Source organism: Drosophila kikkawai, chromosome X (assembly GCF_030179895.1).
Source record: "Drosophila kikkawai strain 14028-0561.14 chromosome X, DkikHiC1v2, whole genome shotgun sequence".
Taxonomy (NCBI): Eukaryota; Metazoa; Arthropoda; class Insecta; order Diptera; family Drosophilidae; genus Drosophila; species Drosophila kikkawai.
The window spans coordinates 22,951,843-22,970,208 of NC_091733.1; the positions used below are offsets into that span (position 1 = coordinate 22,951,843).

The window sequence follows — 18,366 nt, forward strand, 5'->3', positions numbered from 1 at the left end:
ATTTCTAAAAGCAATCTTTTGCGGGCAGACAACAGGCGATGCAGGGGGGGGAGGGGCTAGTGTGTGTGTTTGTATTTGTTTTTGCCCTGTGCATCGCCAGTTGTAGTTGTTAGCCCGCCGGCTGTTAACGCTTTTGCCACCGCGTCGATGTTGTGGTCGAAAAGTTTTCTCATTTCGCATGTGCAGGCGCGTGTTTCTTGGCCCTCCAGCCTCAAGTTGCCACCGCCTCCCCTCGTGACCCTCTTAGCTGGGGCCAACACACCGCCCCTCTCCTCCTGGCCCCCTCCAGTGGGAGCCCTCGACGTGGCCCCGAATATCGCGGGGTAATTGGCTTGCTCTGGAATTGGCCAAGAAGCCAACTCTCGGCCTCACTCTTGCTCGATTGATTAATGCAGGATAAACAGGGTGTGTTTTTTTTACAGTGTTGTGGAATATGGAAATAACTGAATGATGTGTGGAAAATATAATGAAAAAAATAGTATTTTGGAGAGGATTTTATAGTTTTTGAAAGAGTTTTTAAGACAGAAATAATTTTAATAAATTAAGAATATATATTTTTTATGTAAATAAATTTTTAAAATTTTGTAAAGTGTGTTTACATAATTTATATATATTTTATATATATATTTCTTTATATAAATTAATTTTTATAATGAAAAAAGTAAAGAGAAAATGGTAAATCTAAGGAAAAATTATAAACAATTTTAGTTCAATTTCCCCAAACTAATTATATATCCTTTTAAAGTATTTTAAGTAACTAAACAAATAAATAAAATTTTAAATAAATTTAATTTAATTTAACTACACTATAAACCCGATTTTTCCTTTGCTTTTCCCTACAATTACTCCCTTTTCCCGCCCAGAAACCGCTGCAATTTGCCTGCCAATTAATTCGGGATTGATTTGGCGTGGGCCCAATTGCCATTTCCAATTCCGCCATTAATCAAATCTCGGGCAATTTCCCACTGCCAACCATTTTCCATTTTCCCGGCGACTCCCGCGGAATCAAATTATAGCAGATTTCCCATTAGTTTTAATGGAGGAGCAGCGGAGCGGCTATCAAAGCGCTGCAGGTGAAATGCGGCCAGCGTTCTCGATAGAAGACAATTTTCCGCCACCCCCCGGGAAATCCTGCACCCCCCTCCCCCACCTTGCTGCTGGTCATTTTTATGTTCGAGCTGCCTCGCTTTTTTTTTCTCATTTTCCATTTATTTACTTTTTATTATTATGTGGGGAGGGGGAGGGAGAGAGGAAATATCTTTCGGTCTTATAAATGACAACGCCTCATCGCGCAATTTGTTTACCTTACATTTCCTTTTGCTTTTCCTTCTATATATATATATATTTTCTTTTTTTTTTCATCAATTCCAAAATTGCTACATTAGTGTTGCCCACTTAACAAGGTTTTCCCGAGCCAAAGAAGAGCTTTCCCTGCTCCCTTCGGGCCAAGAATATTTTTTTTGTTTCCCGATTTTCCTACGCTTTTCCTTTGCTGCGTTTTTTTTTTGAGTTACTTTCTCCCCGCTGCGTATTAAAATTAGTGATTAATTTTTACGCTCAAAATATGCAAATGCGTTGCATTGATGAATACATTCAAAGTGGGCAAAGTGGGCAAAGTGGGCGTGGCGCTACTTCATTTTCTACTTCATTGCCAAAGTTCGTCGTCCGCTGGGAATACGCTTCGCTTCGCTCTTCCTTGAAGGAAATGAAAAATTTTTATGTCATATTTTTCAGCGTTGCTTTTCTTCTTTTTTTTTTCTCCTTTTTCCTTCTACTATATATTTTGTATATATATATTTCTTTTTTGGTGGGGCCTTTGGCTAAAATTGATTATGGATGAACGCAGCCGCCTTGGACTTGTGGACCGTGGGCGCAATTAACATTACTTTTAATTCGCCGAGCGCCTTGGACCGCGCTAATGAAGCATGCAAATGGAAAAGCCGGGGAAAAGCTGTGAGGGGGGAGTCCCCAGATAAGTTGATGTCCTGCTTAACTTGATTTCTCCCTATTAGTGTCTAATTTTTAATGTATTTTCTGGGCGGCAATTGATATGCAAATTGAGAGAAATGCAAATAAAATGATTGTGTTTAGTATTTTGGGGTGGATTTTATAGTTTTTAGAAAGAGTTTTAAAGGCAGAAAAATTTTAAGTAAAATAAATATATATATTTCTTTAAATTAATCATTTTTGTACATGTGTTAAGTGCCTTTAAATATTTTATAAATATTTTATATATATTTTTTTTTATACAAATAATTTTTAAAAATATGTTAGATGCCTTTAAATATTTTATAAATATTTAAATAATATATTTGTTTATAGAAATATTTTTTTAAATGTGTTAAGTGCCATTTAATACTTAAAATATTTTTTAATATATACATTTCTGTGTAGAAATATTTTTTTTAATTGTTTAAAAGCCTTTAAATATTTTATTAATTTTAAATATATATATTCCTTCATATAAATAATTTTTAAAAATATTTCAAGTGCCTTCAAATATTTTATTATATATTTCTTTCGTTAAATAATTATTTTAAAATTTGCCTTTACCTTTAAAAATTAAATAAAAATCAGCCAAGACAAGCACACTTCGTAGAAGTTGATTTGAATATTCCAGTAGATGAATTCACAGCTCGACAGGACTCAGGACACGCACACACACAGGCTATTATCGCACAGTAGACACACATATTCGCTTTGGGATATTTATTATGTTATCGAAATAAATCACAAATAAACATAAATAAACAAACCAAAACCCTAAGAAATGCCTAAGTAGATTTGTCAAAAAGTAGTCGGCAAAAGGAGCATCCTTGCAGGGACACACACACATGCCACACACGCACACACACACACACACACACACTCTGGCAGACAGACGTGCTCTAGATGCGCCGTAAAGTATGCAAAAATGTTACACAAATGAAAATAACTTGAACAAAGTTGATGTTTTCCTCCCCTGACAAGAATTTATGGGCCTCGTCTTGCCTGCAAAATGTCAATGCCGAGTCCTGCGCCTGCTCCTGCTCCTGCTCCTGCCTTTTTCCCATATTTATTTGGTCACATATCAAAATAAGTCTGATGATCCAATAAAGTGCTTATATCGCAACGGTGGCTTAGCCCACACCACCCAAGGGTTTTCCTTCCCCCTTTTTTGTTGTTTTTTTTTCTGCTGTCACATTAGCGACGCATCCTTACATTTTTGCATAGCATACTTTGGCGGGGCCCGAGGCTTGTAATGAAAATAAATGCGTTACATTTCAATACATTCCTGGCCAGGCTTTCCCCTTTTTTTGTTTCGTTCTTTTTCGTTTTTTTTTTTTTGGTAAATTTTGATTTATGTTTTGTTAGACAAGCCAAAGTCCTTCTGTGTGCATTTGACATTTGTTCAGGACACGTGAAAATATTTCGATTTGGAAACCAAATCCAAAACTACTTTAGACATTCAGCAACCCATTTTTTTCTAGCTTACAGTTGAAAACAATTGGGGTTACGGGAATAGTAAGACATTTTTTAAGACTTGAAAAAGTTAAAATATAAATAAAATTTATGTTTACATTTTTTAAAGATTTTTTTAAATGATTTTGAAAAATATTTAAGGGTTTCTTGGAATAAAAATAATATTTAAATATTTTTTTAAGCTGCTTTTAGCCTAAAATTACATAATTTTTATGTTTATAAATCAAGAATTAATATATAAAAACTTAAAAAATAATACAAATTTATTAATTAAACATTTTAAAATAATTTTAGAAGGAAATCTAGATTATAAAAAATATATAAAAATTCCGAAATCTCAGTTCAAGTTTTTTTTTTTTTAATTCTTACTTAATATATCCTTAAAAAAAAATATAATAAAATAAAATTAAAATAAATAACAAATTCTTATACCTATTTTCTTGACCTCCTTTGTACATTTGTGTGCTATCTACACGCACACACCCACACACACTCATCTGAAGATGGCGAAAAAGAAATGATTTATTTGTGGCATTTCTAGGACTTCTTCTCGCAGCTGCTTTTAATACATTTTTGGCGCTCCATGCATGACAAATTGCTAAGAAAGCGCAGTGGAAAGCCCGACTTTTCCCGCTTTTCCCAACCCCCCTGCATGTGTGTGTGTGCTCCTTATCATCGAAATGTACTCGAGGAAATTCCGCAAATAACGCGATGCCAGCTCCACTTGCACTCGACTTTCCTTTTGGAAAAATGCGGGGCGTGGGTGTGCGAGGGTGTGGGTTCAGGGTTCAGTTCAGGCAACGAAAGGAAAGGGTCCTTGCATGCATGAGCAGTTCATTGAGTTGACATTGAGTGCTTGTGATTTATGTTGGATTTTTGCCACTTCTTACTGCCATTGCCTGCCAAAAACAAGCGCTAGAAATGCCAGGAGAATGGGGTTTGGAAGGGGTCTAGGCGGTGGGTCTTTATCGAGGGGGGGCTGAAGGTCTTGAAGGGTTACCGTTACCCCTGCGGACTGACAGAAGGTGCAACATTTCTCAGGCAAAAGGAAAATTTTGCTAGGAAAAAAGAGTCGGAAAACAAGGAGGATTTTTAAAGGAGTTCTTCTTAGGGGTTTAGGGATTTTTAAAATTAAAATTAAATTGTTAAGTGGAATATTTAGAAATCTAATATAAACTTAGCTTAATGCTATATATTTTCCCAAATTTCCCACTAAATTTTCCTACCATTTCCCTTTGATTTAAAAACCTCACCTGAGCTTCAGCACAGAAAAATTACAGAGAAACCATCGACATCTTCAGTTTTTGTGGCAGCTTTTTTTCGGTTGCCTCTTTCTTTTGTGTTTTGTAAACCAAATTGCGTTTACGTCATCAGCAGTCCCCCATTTTCCATTTTCCCCCCTCTCGCCCCCCGGAAAAGCATCGTCTGACTGACTGAGTTGCCATATATTCAAACTAAATGTGTCACGTCCAAACAACAAAAATTTCATTTATATTCGCATATATACGAAAAAAGTGACGAGAGGGGGAAAGGGGAACGAGGAACGAGGAACGGGGAAGGGGGAAAAAATATATTCAGAAGAAATGGCCAGAAGAAAGATGGCCAAAAGAGTGAGAGGAGACAAGGGGGAATGTGATAAAGTTTGAGGGAGAAGGAGTGCCTCCTAGCTGCCGTTTTGGTTTATTTTAAATTTGGAGCAATTTGGACAAGTCCCCAAAACCCCCCCCCCCCAAAAAAAAACTCACCTGCTTGAGGGGGGATGAGGAAATGCTGGGAAAATGGTTACAAATTATGTGCAGCATAAGCTGAGTTCTTACTCTTTTTTTTTAGTTTTTATTTTTCATTTTTTTGTGTGGAAAAGTATGAGGTTTTTGCTGCGTGCAGCGTTTTTAAGCAGCCACTTCCTGCCACGCCCCGCTACGCGGCTGGGGGCGGCGGCAACAAATCAACGGAAGCGGAAGTGGCAATGGAAATGGAAATGAAAATGCGACGGCGAATGAAGCGAAGCCGCAAAAGGTGTGAACAGCAGCGGAAAAACGCAAAAAGCAAACTGAGATGAAGTTGAAAAATGCACACTGAGAGAGAGAGAGAGGGAGAAGGGGGAAAAAGGGGAAAGCAGCACTCTGGATTTTCCAAGGCTGCATAAGAAAAAGTCTTAAAAACTCTTATAAAATTAATTGTTGTTTCTTTTAATTTAAAAATATTTTTTAATTTATTTTTAAAATATTTTGAAAATATTTAAAACTTGATAGGGCATCCCTGGATTTTCTTAGCATTTCCCTGACGGCTCTTCTTTTGCTTTTCTCTGCTGGGAAAAACTCTTTTGATTTATGTTAATAAGTGCGCACCATCTAGCATCGTTTTTTCTATGCAGCAACTTTTGTCACCCGTTTTTACTATTTTTTGTGACGGTTTTCCTTTAATTTTTTTAATTTTCTAAAGTTTTAACTTTAAAGCTAGAAAATTGGTTAATAAAATAATCAATTTATTAGCTAAATAACTAAATAAATAAATAATAAAAAGGGAAATTCCAGAAAATTCCCGAAAATTCCAAGAAAACCCCTTTTCCGGAAGCCAATAAGCCGGCCACTTTGCCCAGCCAGAAAAAGGGGTGTCGGCATGGGTTAAAAGGTATGCAGATGTGGCCAGAGGGGTTACAGGGGTTAAACGTCAAACGGAAATCAGATTTGTGTCTGGCATTTCTTGCGCTTGATTTGTTTGCATAACAAAAGGACGACCACGTCCAAGAAGTGGCTGAGGGACATGCGTGCAAGTCTATCAAAACTAATGTGGTTGCCCCCTTTTCCTTAAGGTTTTCCTTAAGCTTTTCCTTGGGAAATCTGATCTGGACTCTCTCTGCCGTTTTATTTATTTTATTACATTTCTTTTCTTGTCTCGCGGCAGACCGCAACTCGACCTTAAAGTGTGTCATTTTATGGGCAGCCCAGGGGCAGCCCTTTTCCCGGGGAAAGTCCTTCCCCCCCCCCTGCTTTTCCCCCCACACTATTTTCTTTTTGGGCCTGAAAAATGTACAATTTTTATTGTTCGTGTAGAGATTTTCTTGTATTTTTTTGAGGGTTTGCTTTTATGGCCAGCGGGTGGCGCCTCTTTTTGGGGAGAATAAACAAGGTTTTGTGGTTTTTAATATGAAATTTAAAATGTTTTAAAATATTTAAATATTTTAAATATTAAATTTAAAAGCTCTAAATATTTTTTCTTAATTTTTTTGATTAGTTTTTCTCAATAACTTCGAAGGGCTTTAACAGCTTCCTTTGACTTTTCAACTTTTCCCACATGTCGTATCAGCGGCTTTTCCCGCGTGGCTTTTGCCCAGTGTCCCCCTCAGGCCGCCTTTCTCAGTTTCCTCGACCCCTTTGCCACCTTTTTCTCTACCCCCTATGTCCTTTGTATATTTTTTTGGATTTTATTCAACGCTTGGCCCTTGGGGGTTGTCTTCTGCTTCTGTCTTCCTTCGCCGTATTATTTCGCATTTAAAAATAGATTTGCATTTGTTTGCTTTGTTTGTCTGTGTGTGTGTGCGGCGTGTCCAATTGATTTATGGTTTTTGTAAATAACAAAAAAATAAATAAATACAACAAAAAAAATACAAAAAAAAAAGGGAGAAGGAAAGGTTGCTGGCGAAAGGGAAAAGGCTTGAAGGGCGTAAAGCTCTCCGCCAGAATGTTGTTTACTTTTTTGCGGTTATTTTGCGGTCTCGCTTTTTCCCCATTTTCCCCACTTTTCCCACTTTTCCAATACATCCTGTCCGCGGCGGCAGTTTATTGACTTTTCAACTGATCCTTTGGGTGTAATTGTTGTTATTGTTTGCATTTTAAAAGCCCGAAAGCTACACTGGCCAATGGAGAAAGAGGAGAAAATGTATTTGGAAATGGGAACTTGTGGGTTGTTTAGTTAAAGAAAATAGTACAACAAAATTAGATAAGGAATAAATGCTTAAAGTTTTGTTTTTACATAAGAATAGTCCAAAGATTACCTTTTTAGAAGAGTTTTTTGAGGAAAGATCTAAATGCAAAACTCTTTACCTTTAAAGAAATATAGAAATTATGAAACAATAAATAATTGATTAAATAAGAAATGTTTATACGAATTCATAATACATTTAGTTTATATTTATATTTAAAATGAAATATCCACGCTTATTCAATATATATTTCCCTATTTAAATAAAATTTATTTAACTGCAAGTCACAATTCTAAGGTTAAAGTTAAGAAAAAAATATAATTTATATTAAAAATATTTTATACAAGTACTAAAATATATTTTAGAAATATTATTTATAAAATATATATTTTATACAAGTTTTAAAATATATGAAAAATATTATTTATGTAACTTATATTTTAAATAACTACTAAAATATATTATAAAATTTTATTTATATAAAATATATTTTATAAAAGTTCTAAAATACATTATCTTCTCAATAAGAATGTATAATTAGTAATACTTATATTTATACCCTTGCAGGGTATTATAATTTCAGTCAGAAGTTTGCAACGCAGTGAAGGATACGTTTCCGACCCTATAAAGTATATATATTCTTGATCAGCATCAACAGCCGAGTCGATCTAGCCATGTCCGTCTGTCCGTCTGTCCGTCTGTCCATCTGTCCGTCTGTCCGTCTGTCTGTTTCTACGCAAACTAGTCCCTCAGTTTTAAAGCTATCTGAATGTAACTTTGCATATAGTCTTCTATATACTCTCACTGCTATATATGTCGGAACGGGCCGGATCGGACGACTATATCATATAGCTGCCATACAAATGTTCGATAAATTTTTCGAAAAAAAATTATAACTTTGCTGTTTTTTAACATTTTTGCACCATTTTTTAGATATGGCCATTCTATATTATTTCTGAATTTTGGTAAAAATTTTATGAAAATCGGACGACTATATCTTATAGCTGCCATAGAAACGATCGGGAAATTAATAGGAAACAAATTATAACTTCGTTGTTTTTCAACGTATTTTCATCTACTCCGGGATATAAGCTTATTTTATTATTCTAGAATTTTGGTATAAATTTCATGAAAATCGGACAACTATATCATATAGCGGCCATAGGAGCGATCGGTAGATGTAGAGAAAATGTAAAGGTGTGAATGTAAAACTGTAACTGTCAAACTGTAAACATAATAAGTATAGTTGAAATGTAATGAAATAATATCTGCAAGGGTATACAAACTTCGGCGTGCCGAAGTTAGCTTCCTTTCTTGTTTTATTTGAAATTTGTACACAAATAATAGAAAAAATAGACCTACTTTCTATTCACTTTTCCTATTCACTTTTTTAATAATTTATTTATTTAGAGAGACTCCTTAACTGGCTACCTTGTCCTCCCAAGTCTATACATCCTCTCCCACCTCTCCATATATATTTTGTATATATTTTTCCTCTAGGGAAACACAATTAACTGACTTTGGCAAACAATTGGAAAAACGAGGAAGGTAATAAGTGTACCCTCCTCTTTTTTTATGCGACGCCCCTCAAGATATTGTCACCAAGAAAATGAAAAGCCGAGGGCGGTCCTGGCCAATGAAAAGCGGAAGGCAGGGAAAGCCGAAGGAGGAAGATGTAAACAACAATACACAAATAAATTGATGTCATTTTCGTTTTCGTTACGTCTCAAATGGAATTAGTGGAAAGCTCAAAAAAAAAGAAACAGAAAACGAAGGCGGCAAAGACATGCAGAAAGGACAAATCCAAATGAAAACCCCGCGGAAATATACAAAAAAAAAAACCCAGAGAGAGAGCGGGGGAAAAATTCGACGGGCAGACGGCAATGAAAACGCAGATAAACATATTCGCGAATTTGTTATTATCAGAAAAATATTGCGCAAATAAAGCCAGCGGCCGGGGGAGGGTGTGTCTTGGGCGATGGGCCGTGCTCCTGGCTGGGATTTCCACCAGCTTAAGCGGGGCAAAACGTATGCAAAATATTTCAAGGGAGAGCTAAACAGAGGAAAATCAGCAGTGGAAAGTCTAAAAATAAACTATTTCTTCTAAAAAAAGCATTTTTAAACTAAGATAATTTAGAAATATAACAAAATAAATTAGAAAAATTAATTTTAAAAATAAATATATTAATTTCACATAATATATACCAATTAGATTTTCTTTCTCTGAGTGTAGGAGGGTGTGTGTGTGGGGCGTTAATTCCCTAGTGACTGCATGTGACGCGTTTTGCATGCGGTTTGAGCGCGTTTTCCAAGCATTTGAGCTGCTGTGTGTGGGTGTGTGGGGTGTGTGTGGGGTGTGGGTATGTGCGGAGTGTGTGTGTGTGGTGTGTGTGTGTCAAGGTGTCTTCCTTGGTGCCGCAAATTAGTTAAAAAGCCAAGCCAGACAATCAAAGATCAAAACTTTTTGATAGGCAAATGCTTTCTTACAATGCCAAAGAGAGGGGTGTGTGTGTGTCCCTGGGTGTGAGTGTGTGTAAATGGGTGTGGGTGTGTGTGTGTATGGGTTTTCCTTAATACTTTTATTACGCTGGTTTTTCTGCAATTTTTTCTCCCCCTCTGCCTTACTGTCAGGACGTTAAATGGCAGCTGACTTTTGATTCGAAACGGAATTGATCGCTTTATCTGCGTGGAAACTTTGGCTGGCGGGGGTTAATTGATGGGTTAATGGGGGTGGGGCGAAAGGTAAGGAATATAAGGGGAAAAGCCTAGGGAAAGTATAGGATTTAAATAGGAAAAGCATATGTGGTGTGAGAGGTTGTATTGCGATCTTTTTAAAGGTTTTTTAATGTAAACTTTTTATTACATTTTTAGTAGCTTATTTTAGGTATTTATTATTTCATATTTTTATTATATATGTAACTTTAATTTAACCAAAAACTAACCTATACAATTTTGGTTAAATATTGAATTTATATTTAAATTAAAAGCCCTTTTGAGGGTCTTTAAATTTCATTCAAAAGCTAAAAACTCAGTGAAGGAGTCATTTCCCACCCCATAAACCATATATATTCTTGATCAGCATGAACAGGCGAGTATTTCTAGTTATTTTGAGAAGAATAAAAATATTAAGCGATTTTTTCAAAATTTCATAAGGGGTTACATCATTAAAATAATCAAAAATTGGCTAAAAATTAATTTTAGAAAATCCTAAAAATTAATAAACAGATTTATTAACCTTTTTAAAACTAAGAAAGAACCCTTTTCCGAATTGAATTTTAAGCAGTTTTGGCTGAGTTATAGATTTTTTAAATTTTAAAATATCCAACAAATTCACAAATTCATCTTTTAAAAAATTAACAAAATTGTTAACTGTTGTAAATTCTTAATTTAATTTGAAGATTCGTTAGCCTTTTTAGGTAAGTTATTATTATTTTTCTGTTTCAATTATTCCCACAAAAAATCATTTAAAATATGTCTATTCTTATAATTTATATTATCAATTTTATTCTTTTACATTTCATATTTACAACATTTTCCCAGAGTTTAAATTCAATTAAACTAAATTCCTAATTGCCAAAACGATCCATTTTCCTTACCCACCCCAGCCAGTCGCGCGTGTTTGTCTAGAAAAAAAATAGATATAAATTTAAGGCGCAAGTGGAAAGCGGAAAACACAACACAAATTTCGGTGTAAAAATTATCAAAAGAAAATGTAGACAAACCGCCCAGGAAAACAGCACTGATAACGCCCCCTCCACCGCCTCCCTCACCTTTTCCCCAGCGAAACGTGTAAATGGACTTTCGGGTGCGTTGACTGACTGACTTACCACCACTCACAGGGACTCACTGGGACTCACAGGACCTCACTGGGACTCACAAATACTCAAAATACTCAAATGCAAAATGGCGATTATTCATAAATCATTAAACACCATTTGGCAGGCGCTGGCGGGGGTTGGGCCTTTCAAATTTTTATCGCTTTTCCAACAAAAAAACTGGCGAAGAAAAATTCCTAATGAGCCAAAAAAATAAAAAAAGACAACTAGACAAGGCGTTTGATTAAAGAACTCGACTAGGGAATACCTTCTATATAGATTTTGGCAAGTAATTATAGGTATTTATATTTTTATATAATTTTTTATATTGTTTTACATATTTTTATAATTTCATTTACTTTTTATATATTTTTAAAATATTTGTTATTCCTGACCACAGCTTTTTTTTTTCCATCGTTTACTTTGTGTTTTAAATATTTTATCACTTTTTATATTTTAATTTCTGTTGTTAAATTTTATAAAATTAAATATTTAATATATATTTAATATTAATCAGCGTCGGGTTGGTTATTTTCTTAGAATTGAATTAATTTTTTGCTATTTTTTTATTCTAGAAATTAAAATTTGAGCTTTAAATATTTTTTTTATTCATTTAATTAATTACTTCCTGTATTTTTTTTTTATTTTATAAATTAAAACTGAAGCTTTGAATAATTTTTTATATAAATAATTAATTATTTTCTATATTATTTTATTTTAGAAATTATAATTTAAGCTCTAAATAATATTTTTATTTATTTAATTCTTTGTTTCCTGTATTTTCTTATTTAAAAAATTAAAATTTTAATTCTAAATAATATTTTTATTTATTTAATTAATTCTTTGTTATTTTCTTTTATTTTTTAGATTTCAAATTGAGGCTCTTCCCGTATACCCTTCTCCCCAGCGAGGACTTCGCGTTGTAAGAACACCAAAAATGCCCACCGAAAAAAGTGAAAAAACTTCGGAAAAAATCAAAGGCCGTTTCCCGAGGAGGTGGGATGGCTTGGGTCAAGGTTTGAGGGGGTGGATGGGTGGTGGGTGCTTTTGGGTGGTGTGTATGCCCGCTCGATGGATTGGGAAACAAGGAAATGGGCAGGCGGGGGTGGAATTTCGCGGGCTTTTTAACAAGGCGCCCAGGCAGAAGACACCAAAAACGAGACTCGGACGAAGAAGACATTAAAAATTTTGTTTGATACTTTGGTCCTAGAACCCCCGCCCCACCGACACCGATTCCCCCCAACTCCAACTCTGACTTCTTCTGGACTTTTTTTTTTTTGCTTTTTCGGCCGCTGTTCTGGTCGTTTGATTTCCGCTTCCGTTTGCCGTTGAGATTAAAAAACATTTTCGTGCGTTTTTTCCCTCATTTCCCTGATGTTTTTCCATCGTGCTTTTACCACGGATACGGATACGGCGATGGCGGTGGCGGTGGCCAACGGCTGAGCGTCTCTATCTGCGAGATACATTAAATTAAAAATTCATCTTTAATCAAAAATTATTGTTGGCATGCACAAGACAAAGTAGCGGCAAAATCGGGGGGATGGACGATGTCCTAAGCCCTGGGCAAACATAGTTGACAATATATCAAAGTTTTCTGGCATCTTTTGGCGGTCCTGGGGGGTGGGAGTCCCGGAGATAGATGCCTTATGGTAATTGCTCTGGCCAGGGCCAGGAAGTACAGTTTAACCAAAAATGTAAATACAGATTTATAGAAAATATTAAAACAAAAAAAGAAAATTGAACAAGTTGTCACAGAGATATGGGAAACCTAAGTTTGAAGACGTCTTTGGTCTCCTCCTGATTACCTGGCCAAAAGGAAACTTGGCTGATTGTTTAACCACCACAAACGCCGCCCTGGAAGCCGCCTCAGCCAACAATTTCAACTTAATTAAATGCGTCTTTAATACTTTTTCAGCCAGCAGCCAGGATAGAGGATAGAGAGCGAGGCGACGGCATATCCTGGCATCCTGCGTCGCACATTTACATTAATGTTCATGTGTGTTTGTTTGCTTGCCAAAAATAAGGCAGGAAAAAAATACATAAGGAAAGGATGAGAGAAGAGAAGCCAACAAAGTTTCAACTGGGGCTGCTGTGTCTGGGCTAAAAATAAAGTTGATTAAAATTTGAAAGATTTTTGACAGTTATTATGCGCCAGCGGGTGGATAAACTGAAGCCGGAGCGCCGAAACTTGTGTCAATATTGAAAGTTAAGCTCGCTGTCTTCCCATTTCCATCACTCGGATGGGTCTTTTTCTGTTTGAATCGAGGATGTGTAGCGAACCAGTTGGGAATTATAGTTGGAATTTGAATTTATAGAGGTGCCACAGTATCTAAAGTAAGTATTTTCTGGGCTTTTCGAAATAATAATAAATAAAAATAATAATTAAGAATTATGAATAAAATAAAATACATAAATAAAAATAGTAAATAATAATAATTAATAAATATAATAAATAAATAAAAATAGTAAATAAAACTAATAAATAAAAATAATGTATAGAAATAATAAATACAAATAATAAATAAAAAAAAATATATATAAAAATAATAAATAAAATATATGTTAAGATAATTATTTTGTTATTACATATGTACTTGCAGTTATTAATTAAAATAATTTATGAAAATAAATAATAACCAGAACTAGTTGGGAATTATAGTTGAAATTTGGATTTATTGAGGTTCCACAGTATCTAAAGTAAGTATTTTCTGGGCCTTGATAAAATATAACTTGTAAAATGATTGTAAAGTTATTTATTTAATAAAAAAATACCCGCAGCTAATTATTAAAATAATTTATTAAAATAAAATTCAAATATTTGCATACTTTACTATGCTATATTATCGATGTGGTAATTAAATGCAAGACTACCATATTTTTTCTCCGTGCAAACTGGACTGTACTTGATCGCCTCGACGGCCATAAAAACCGCATACGGCCAGGAAGACCAGGGAGCTGCCGATGAAGTAGCCCTGCTCAATATAAAATTACATTTTATAGCGCTCAACGAGGGGCAACGCCGGCAAGGACATTCAAACTAATAAGGCCGGTTCAATTTAATGAGCAGACGTCGCAACTTTCCGCTACGTTGGACGCGTTAAACTAATCAACGCGGCAGGCAGGCAGGCAGGCAGGCAGACCACCACCACCTCCCCCAGTTGTGTCCTGCCAGGTCCTGGCCCCCAACCCATACCAAAATGCCTGCAATTTTCCACCCATACCGGAGGGCAACAGTTGTTTGTTTGTCTGCTCAATTGCTTGTTAACATTTTGCGCAATTTGGCCAACAAAGGCCACCACCACCGGCGGGGGGAGTGAGAATGGGGCTTAAACTACCTGCAAACATGGAAAAAACCAGAAACCAATTGAGCGTGAGTGTGTGCCCGTGCCAGTGTGGCCAGCCTGTAGAAAGTCATAAAATTTTATAGTTTCAGGGGGGAGCAGAGCGACTGCGAATGCGAATCAGCCGTGTGTTATGACTGTGAACTAATCGCCGCAGCGTTTTCGGTTCGCCATTTGGCCAGTTAATGAAATGGCCAAGGCTCAAATGAATTCTGCTCTTCTTTTTTTTCGAAAAGGGAAGTGAGTGAGCGAGGGGAATGAGAAAATTGAAGTAGAAGGCCAGGGAGGGGGTCCAGTGGCCATCGTTGAATCCCTTGGCAGCCTGGTTGTTTCCATTTATCAACTGCATCAACAGGAACAGCGAGGCAGCGGCAATCTCCGAGGGCCTGTAGCTGGCCAGATCGTAATCCATGGAAGCCAACTCGATAAAGTACTTGGCCATGGCATGGTGCTCATCCTCTGCGACGGCAGCCTTCGAGTAGCTGCGCAAGAAACGAAACGGCAGCGGTCGCGACAAGTTGCAGCCGATGACCTTAAGGATCTGCAGCTCCATTTGGCAGATCTGGCGGACCGTGTCGGTGATATTTTTATCATTGATGATAAAGGCAAAACATTCGATTGCCGGCGGAATGGACTCCTTGTACTTGGTGGCCATAAAGAGGGCTGTGATGCCAACCAACTCCAATTGGGTGCGTTTGACCACCTGCAGGTAGCGATCAATGATGGCCACTGCCAGCTGGAAGATCTTTGCGGCCAGGTTGAAGTTTTGGTGAACGTCGTTGATGCAGTCGATCAACACCGCTCGCATTTCGTGCGATACCTCCTTCTGGCCCGCCAAGTGATCCCTGAAGATGGGCTGCTCCTCCTCCATCTGGAACAGATCAAAAAGAATTCATTTGCGTCGATACCCTCGACCCCTTCCCATGGCTTGGTGGTGGTGGCAGCAGGAGCGTTGGTTGAGATGAAAAAGGCCAGCACCTCCGAATCCTTTTTAACCTCCGGCTCCTTTTGAACGACAGCAGCTGCCACAGGCTTCGGACGAATCCCAGCAACACCCATCACGGGCTTGGGCACATCCTTGACGGTAATGTCGCGATTTTGTAGGTCACCTAAAGCGGCCTCCTGGGAAGGTGCTGTAAATTTCTTTAATTGCACTTGGTTTAAGTTCTCCCAGGAATTCTCTTCGTTCATAGATGTGGCCATCATCTTGATTGGTATTTTTAACTATACAAACAATATGTAAACACAAAGAAGCAGAGGCTTGATCGATTTTTTACTTGTTTTTGTTGAGCGCGTTTTTATTTTGCTGCAAAACGCGTGGTTTTTGCTTCGATATGTAATTGTTTTAAACTAAGCTGCTCCGATTTAAGTAAAGTACACTTTAAAAATCGAATGTTGCTGAGATTGGTATTGCTTAAACGAAAATCGAAATGGCAGTAAACTAACAATTTTCATAGATTTTAAATATAAATTTGGTATTTTTCGGGTTTTTGCGGAGGCCATCTGTGGGCCGAAACGCGAACTATAACATTGCAAACTGTTCCCAGTATAAACTCAGCTCAAAAGTATGCCATGAATTGGTACCTGCGGTTCTTGCAAATGTATTCAGCCCAAAAGATGCTCAAGCATCGCGATCTTTTTGCGGAGGCCATCTGTCGGCCGATACGCGAACTATAACATTACAAATTGTTCCCAGTATAAGCTCAGCATTACAAACTGTTCCCAGTATATACTCAGCGCAAAAGTATGCCTTGAACTGGCACCTCCCGGTTCTTGCAAATTTATTCAGCCCAAAAGATGCTGAATCATCGCAAAGATCAGCGCGATCGGCGCGTGTTGTTGTACAATTGTTGTTGTTATATAGAGGATGTGGTTGTTGTTGTTGTAGGCAAAATTAAGAACCCAAATCTGGCCAAATTCAGTACAATTCATAAATTTTTCGATTTAAAGTAACAGGCGAACAGAAACAGCAGAAGGTGGATTTTATTTATGCAAAGCAATATTTTTTCACTCAATTCCTATACTTCCACTCATTATTTTCACTCTTCGCCACAGATTAGCTCATCTGAGCTTTCGGCCACTGTGTTCGAAAGTTGTTCGAAACTAAGAGAGTGAGAGAGCTTGAGAGCAGCGGTTACCATAACTCTTTGACTCAATGGATTTCCAGAGCTGCACGTCAGCTACGGTCGCCGCACTCCTGTTCTTTGCTCGGCACTTACGGCCTTTGGGGATTTGGAGAGCCGAAATGAGTGCACAGCATTGTTTTCACTCAAATTCAACATTTCTCACTCATTGCACAGATCAGGTCGCTAATTCTTTGAGAGAAACGATTAAAGTTACTCAAAGACGTAATGAAAACGAACAACTGTTGTTGTTGTTAAATGCATTTATTGTAAAAATATTGTGTTTATTGTTGTAGCAACAACAAGGTTTTAATTTGAACATTTTCAGTACAAATTCATACATTTCTGGGAGTCAAGTAACAGGCGAACAGAATCAGCAGGAGGTGGATTTACATTGGTGCAAATCAATATTGTCACTCAATGTTAATACTTCCACTCACTGTTTTCACTCTTCGCCACAGATCAGCTCATCTGAGCTTTCGGCCTCTGTGTTCGAAAGTTGTTCGAAACGAAGAGAGAGAGAGCATGAGAGCAGCGGTTACCATAACTCTTTGACTCAATGGCTCTTTAGGAGCAACGATTAAAACAACTCAAGTTACCGTATTGCTCAGAGCTGCCGTCACCTACGGTCTTCGCTCTACTGCTCTTGAGTGCACACCATTATTTTTACTCAAATTTAACATTTCTACTCATTATCTCACTGATTGCATAGATCAGCTCGATGACTTTTGAGAGCAACAATTAAAATAACTCAAAGACCCAATGGAACCGAACAACTGTTGTTGTTGTTAAATGTTTTTATTGTACAAATATTGTTTTTATTGTTGTAGCAAAAACAAGACTTCAATTTGTACATTATCAGTACAAATGCATACATTTCTGGGAGTCAAGTAACAGGCGAACAGAAACAGTAGAAGGTGGATTTACGTTAGAGCAAACGAATATTTTCACTCAAATTACGATATTTCCCTTGGCTGCGCATCTCAGATACGGTCTTCGCAAGTAATGGGATGCACTCATCTTTACTCTTTAATTTGCGTAAGACCGTAACTGGCGAACACAGAGCAGGAGAGCGAAGGTCAGCTCTCGCAGCGCTAAGCGGAATCGTAATTAAGAGAATAAATAACGTGCTCTTAAGTTTGCTGCTTAATTCCCCGAAGATCGTAACTAACGAACAAAGAGAAGGAGAGCGAAGACGAGCTGATACGTAGCTCTGAGAGATATGGTTAATTGAGTGGAAATAATATCGTAATTTGAGTGAAAATAATATCGTAATTTGAGTGAAAATATTCGTTTGCACTAACGCAAATCCACCTCCTGCTGATTCTGTTCGCCTGTTACTTAACTCCCAGAAATGTATGAATTTGTACTGAAAATGGCCAGATTGATGTCGGGATTTTGCTACAACAATAAAAACAATACTCTTACAATAAATGCATTTTACAATAACAACAGTTGTTCTTTTTCATTGGGTCTTTGAGAGTATTTTAGTCGTTGCTCTCAAAGAATCAGTGAGCTGATCTGTGCAATGAGTTATATAATGAGAAGAAATGTTAAAATTTCAATTGTTCATAAGTCAGCCAAAAATGCATGAAATTCAATTTGGAAAACTGTTCTGAGTTGCTAAAATGCTTACCTATAATTACAAAAAAGTTAAATAGTTTAATTTAATTTTACATAACTTTATTTATTATGCTCTTATT

At 36.7% G+C, this 18,366-nt stretch overlaps 1 protein-coding gene across 1 annotated transcript; it reads right to left on the reverse strand.

The window, feature by feature from the left end:
* Window positions 1-12,592: 12,592 nt before the first annotated feature.
* On the reverse strand, window positions 12,593-15,746 carry LOC108074904 (G2/mitotic-specific cyclin-B-like). The gene is made up of 4 exons (XM_017167132.1): window positions 15,456-15,746; window positions 14,686-15,411; window positions 14,103-14,171; window positions 12,593-12,652 (listed from the first exon to the last, which is right to left on the reverse strand). Exons 1-4 carry the CDS (start codon window positions 15,744-15,746, stop codon window positions 12,593-12,595), a joined length of 1,146 nt encoding a protein of 381 aa, XP_017022621.1.
* Between the last annotated feature and the right edge of the window lie 2,620 nt (window positions 15,747-18,366).

Excerpts from the sequence above, each read along its gene's own strand:
- LOC108074904 (XM_017167132.1), bottom strand. The coding sequence starts at position 15,746 with ATGATGGCCACATCTATGAACGAAGAGAATTCCTGGGAGAACTTAAAC. Across the intron at positions 14,172-14,685 it reads CGAAAACGCTGCGGCGATTA|GGCTACTTCATCGGCAGCTC; the intron begins GTTCACAGTCAT and ends TATATTGAGCAG. Across the intron at positions 12,653-14,102 it reads ATGGCCGTCGAGGCGATCAA|ATAGAGACGCTCAGCCGTTG; the intron begins GTACAGTCCAGT and ends TGTATCTCGCAG.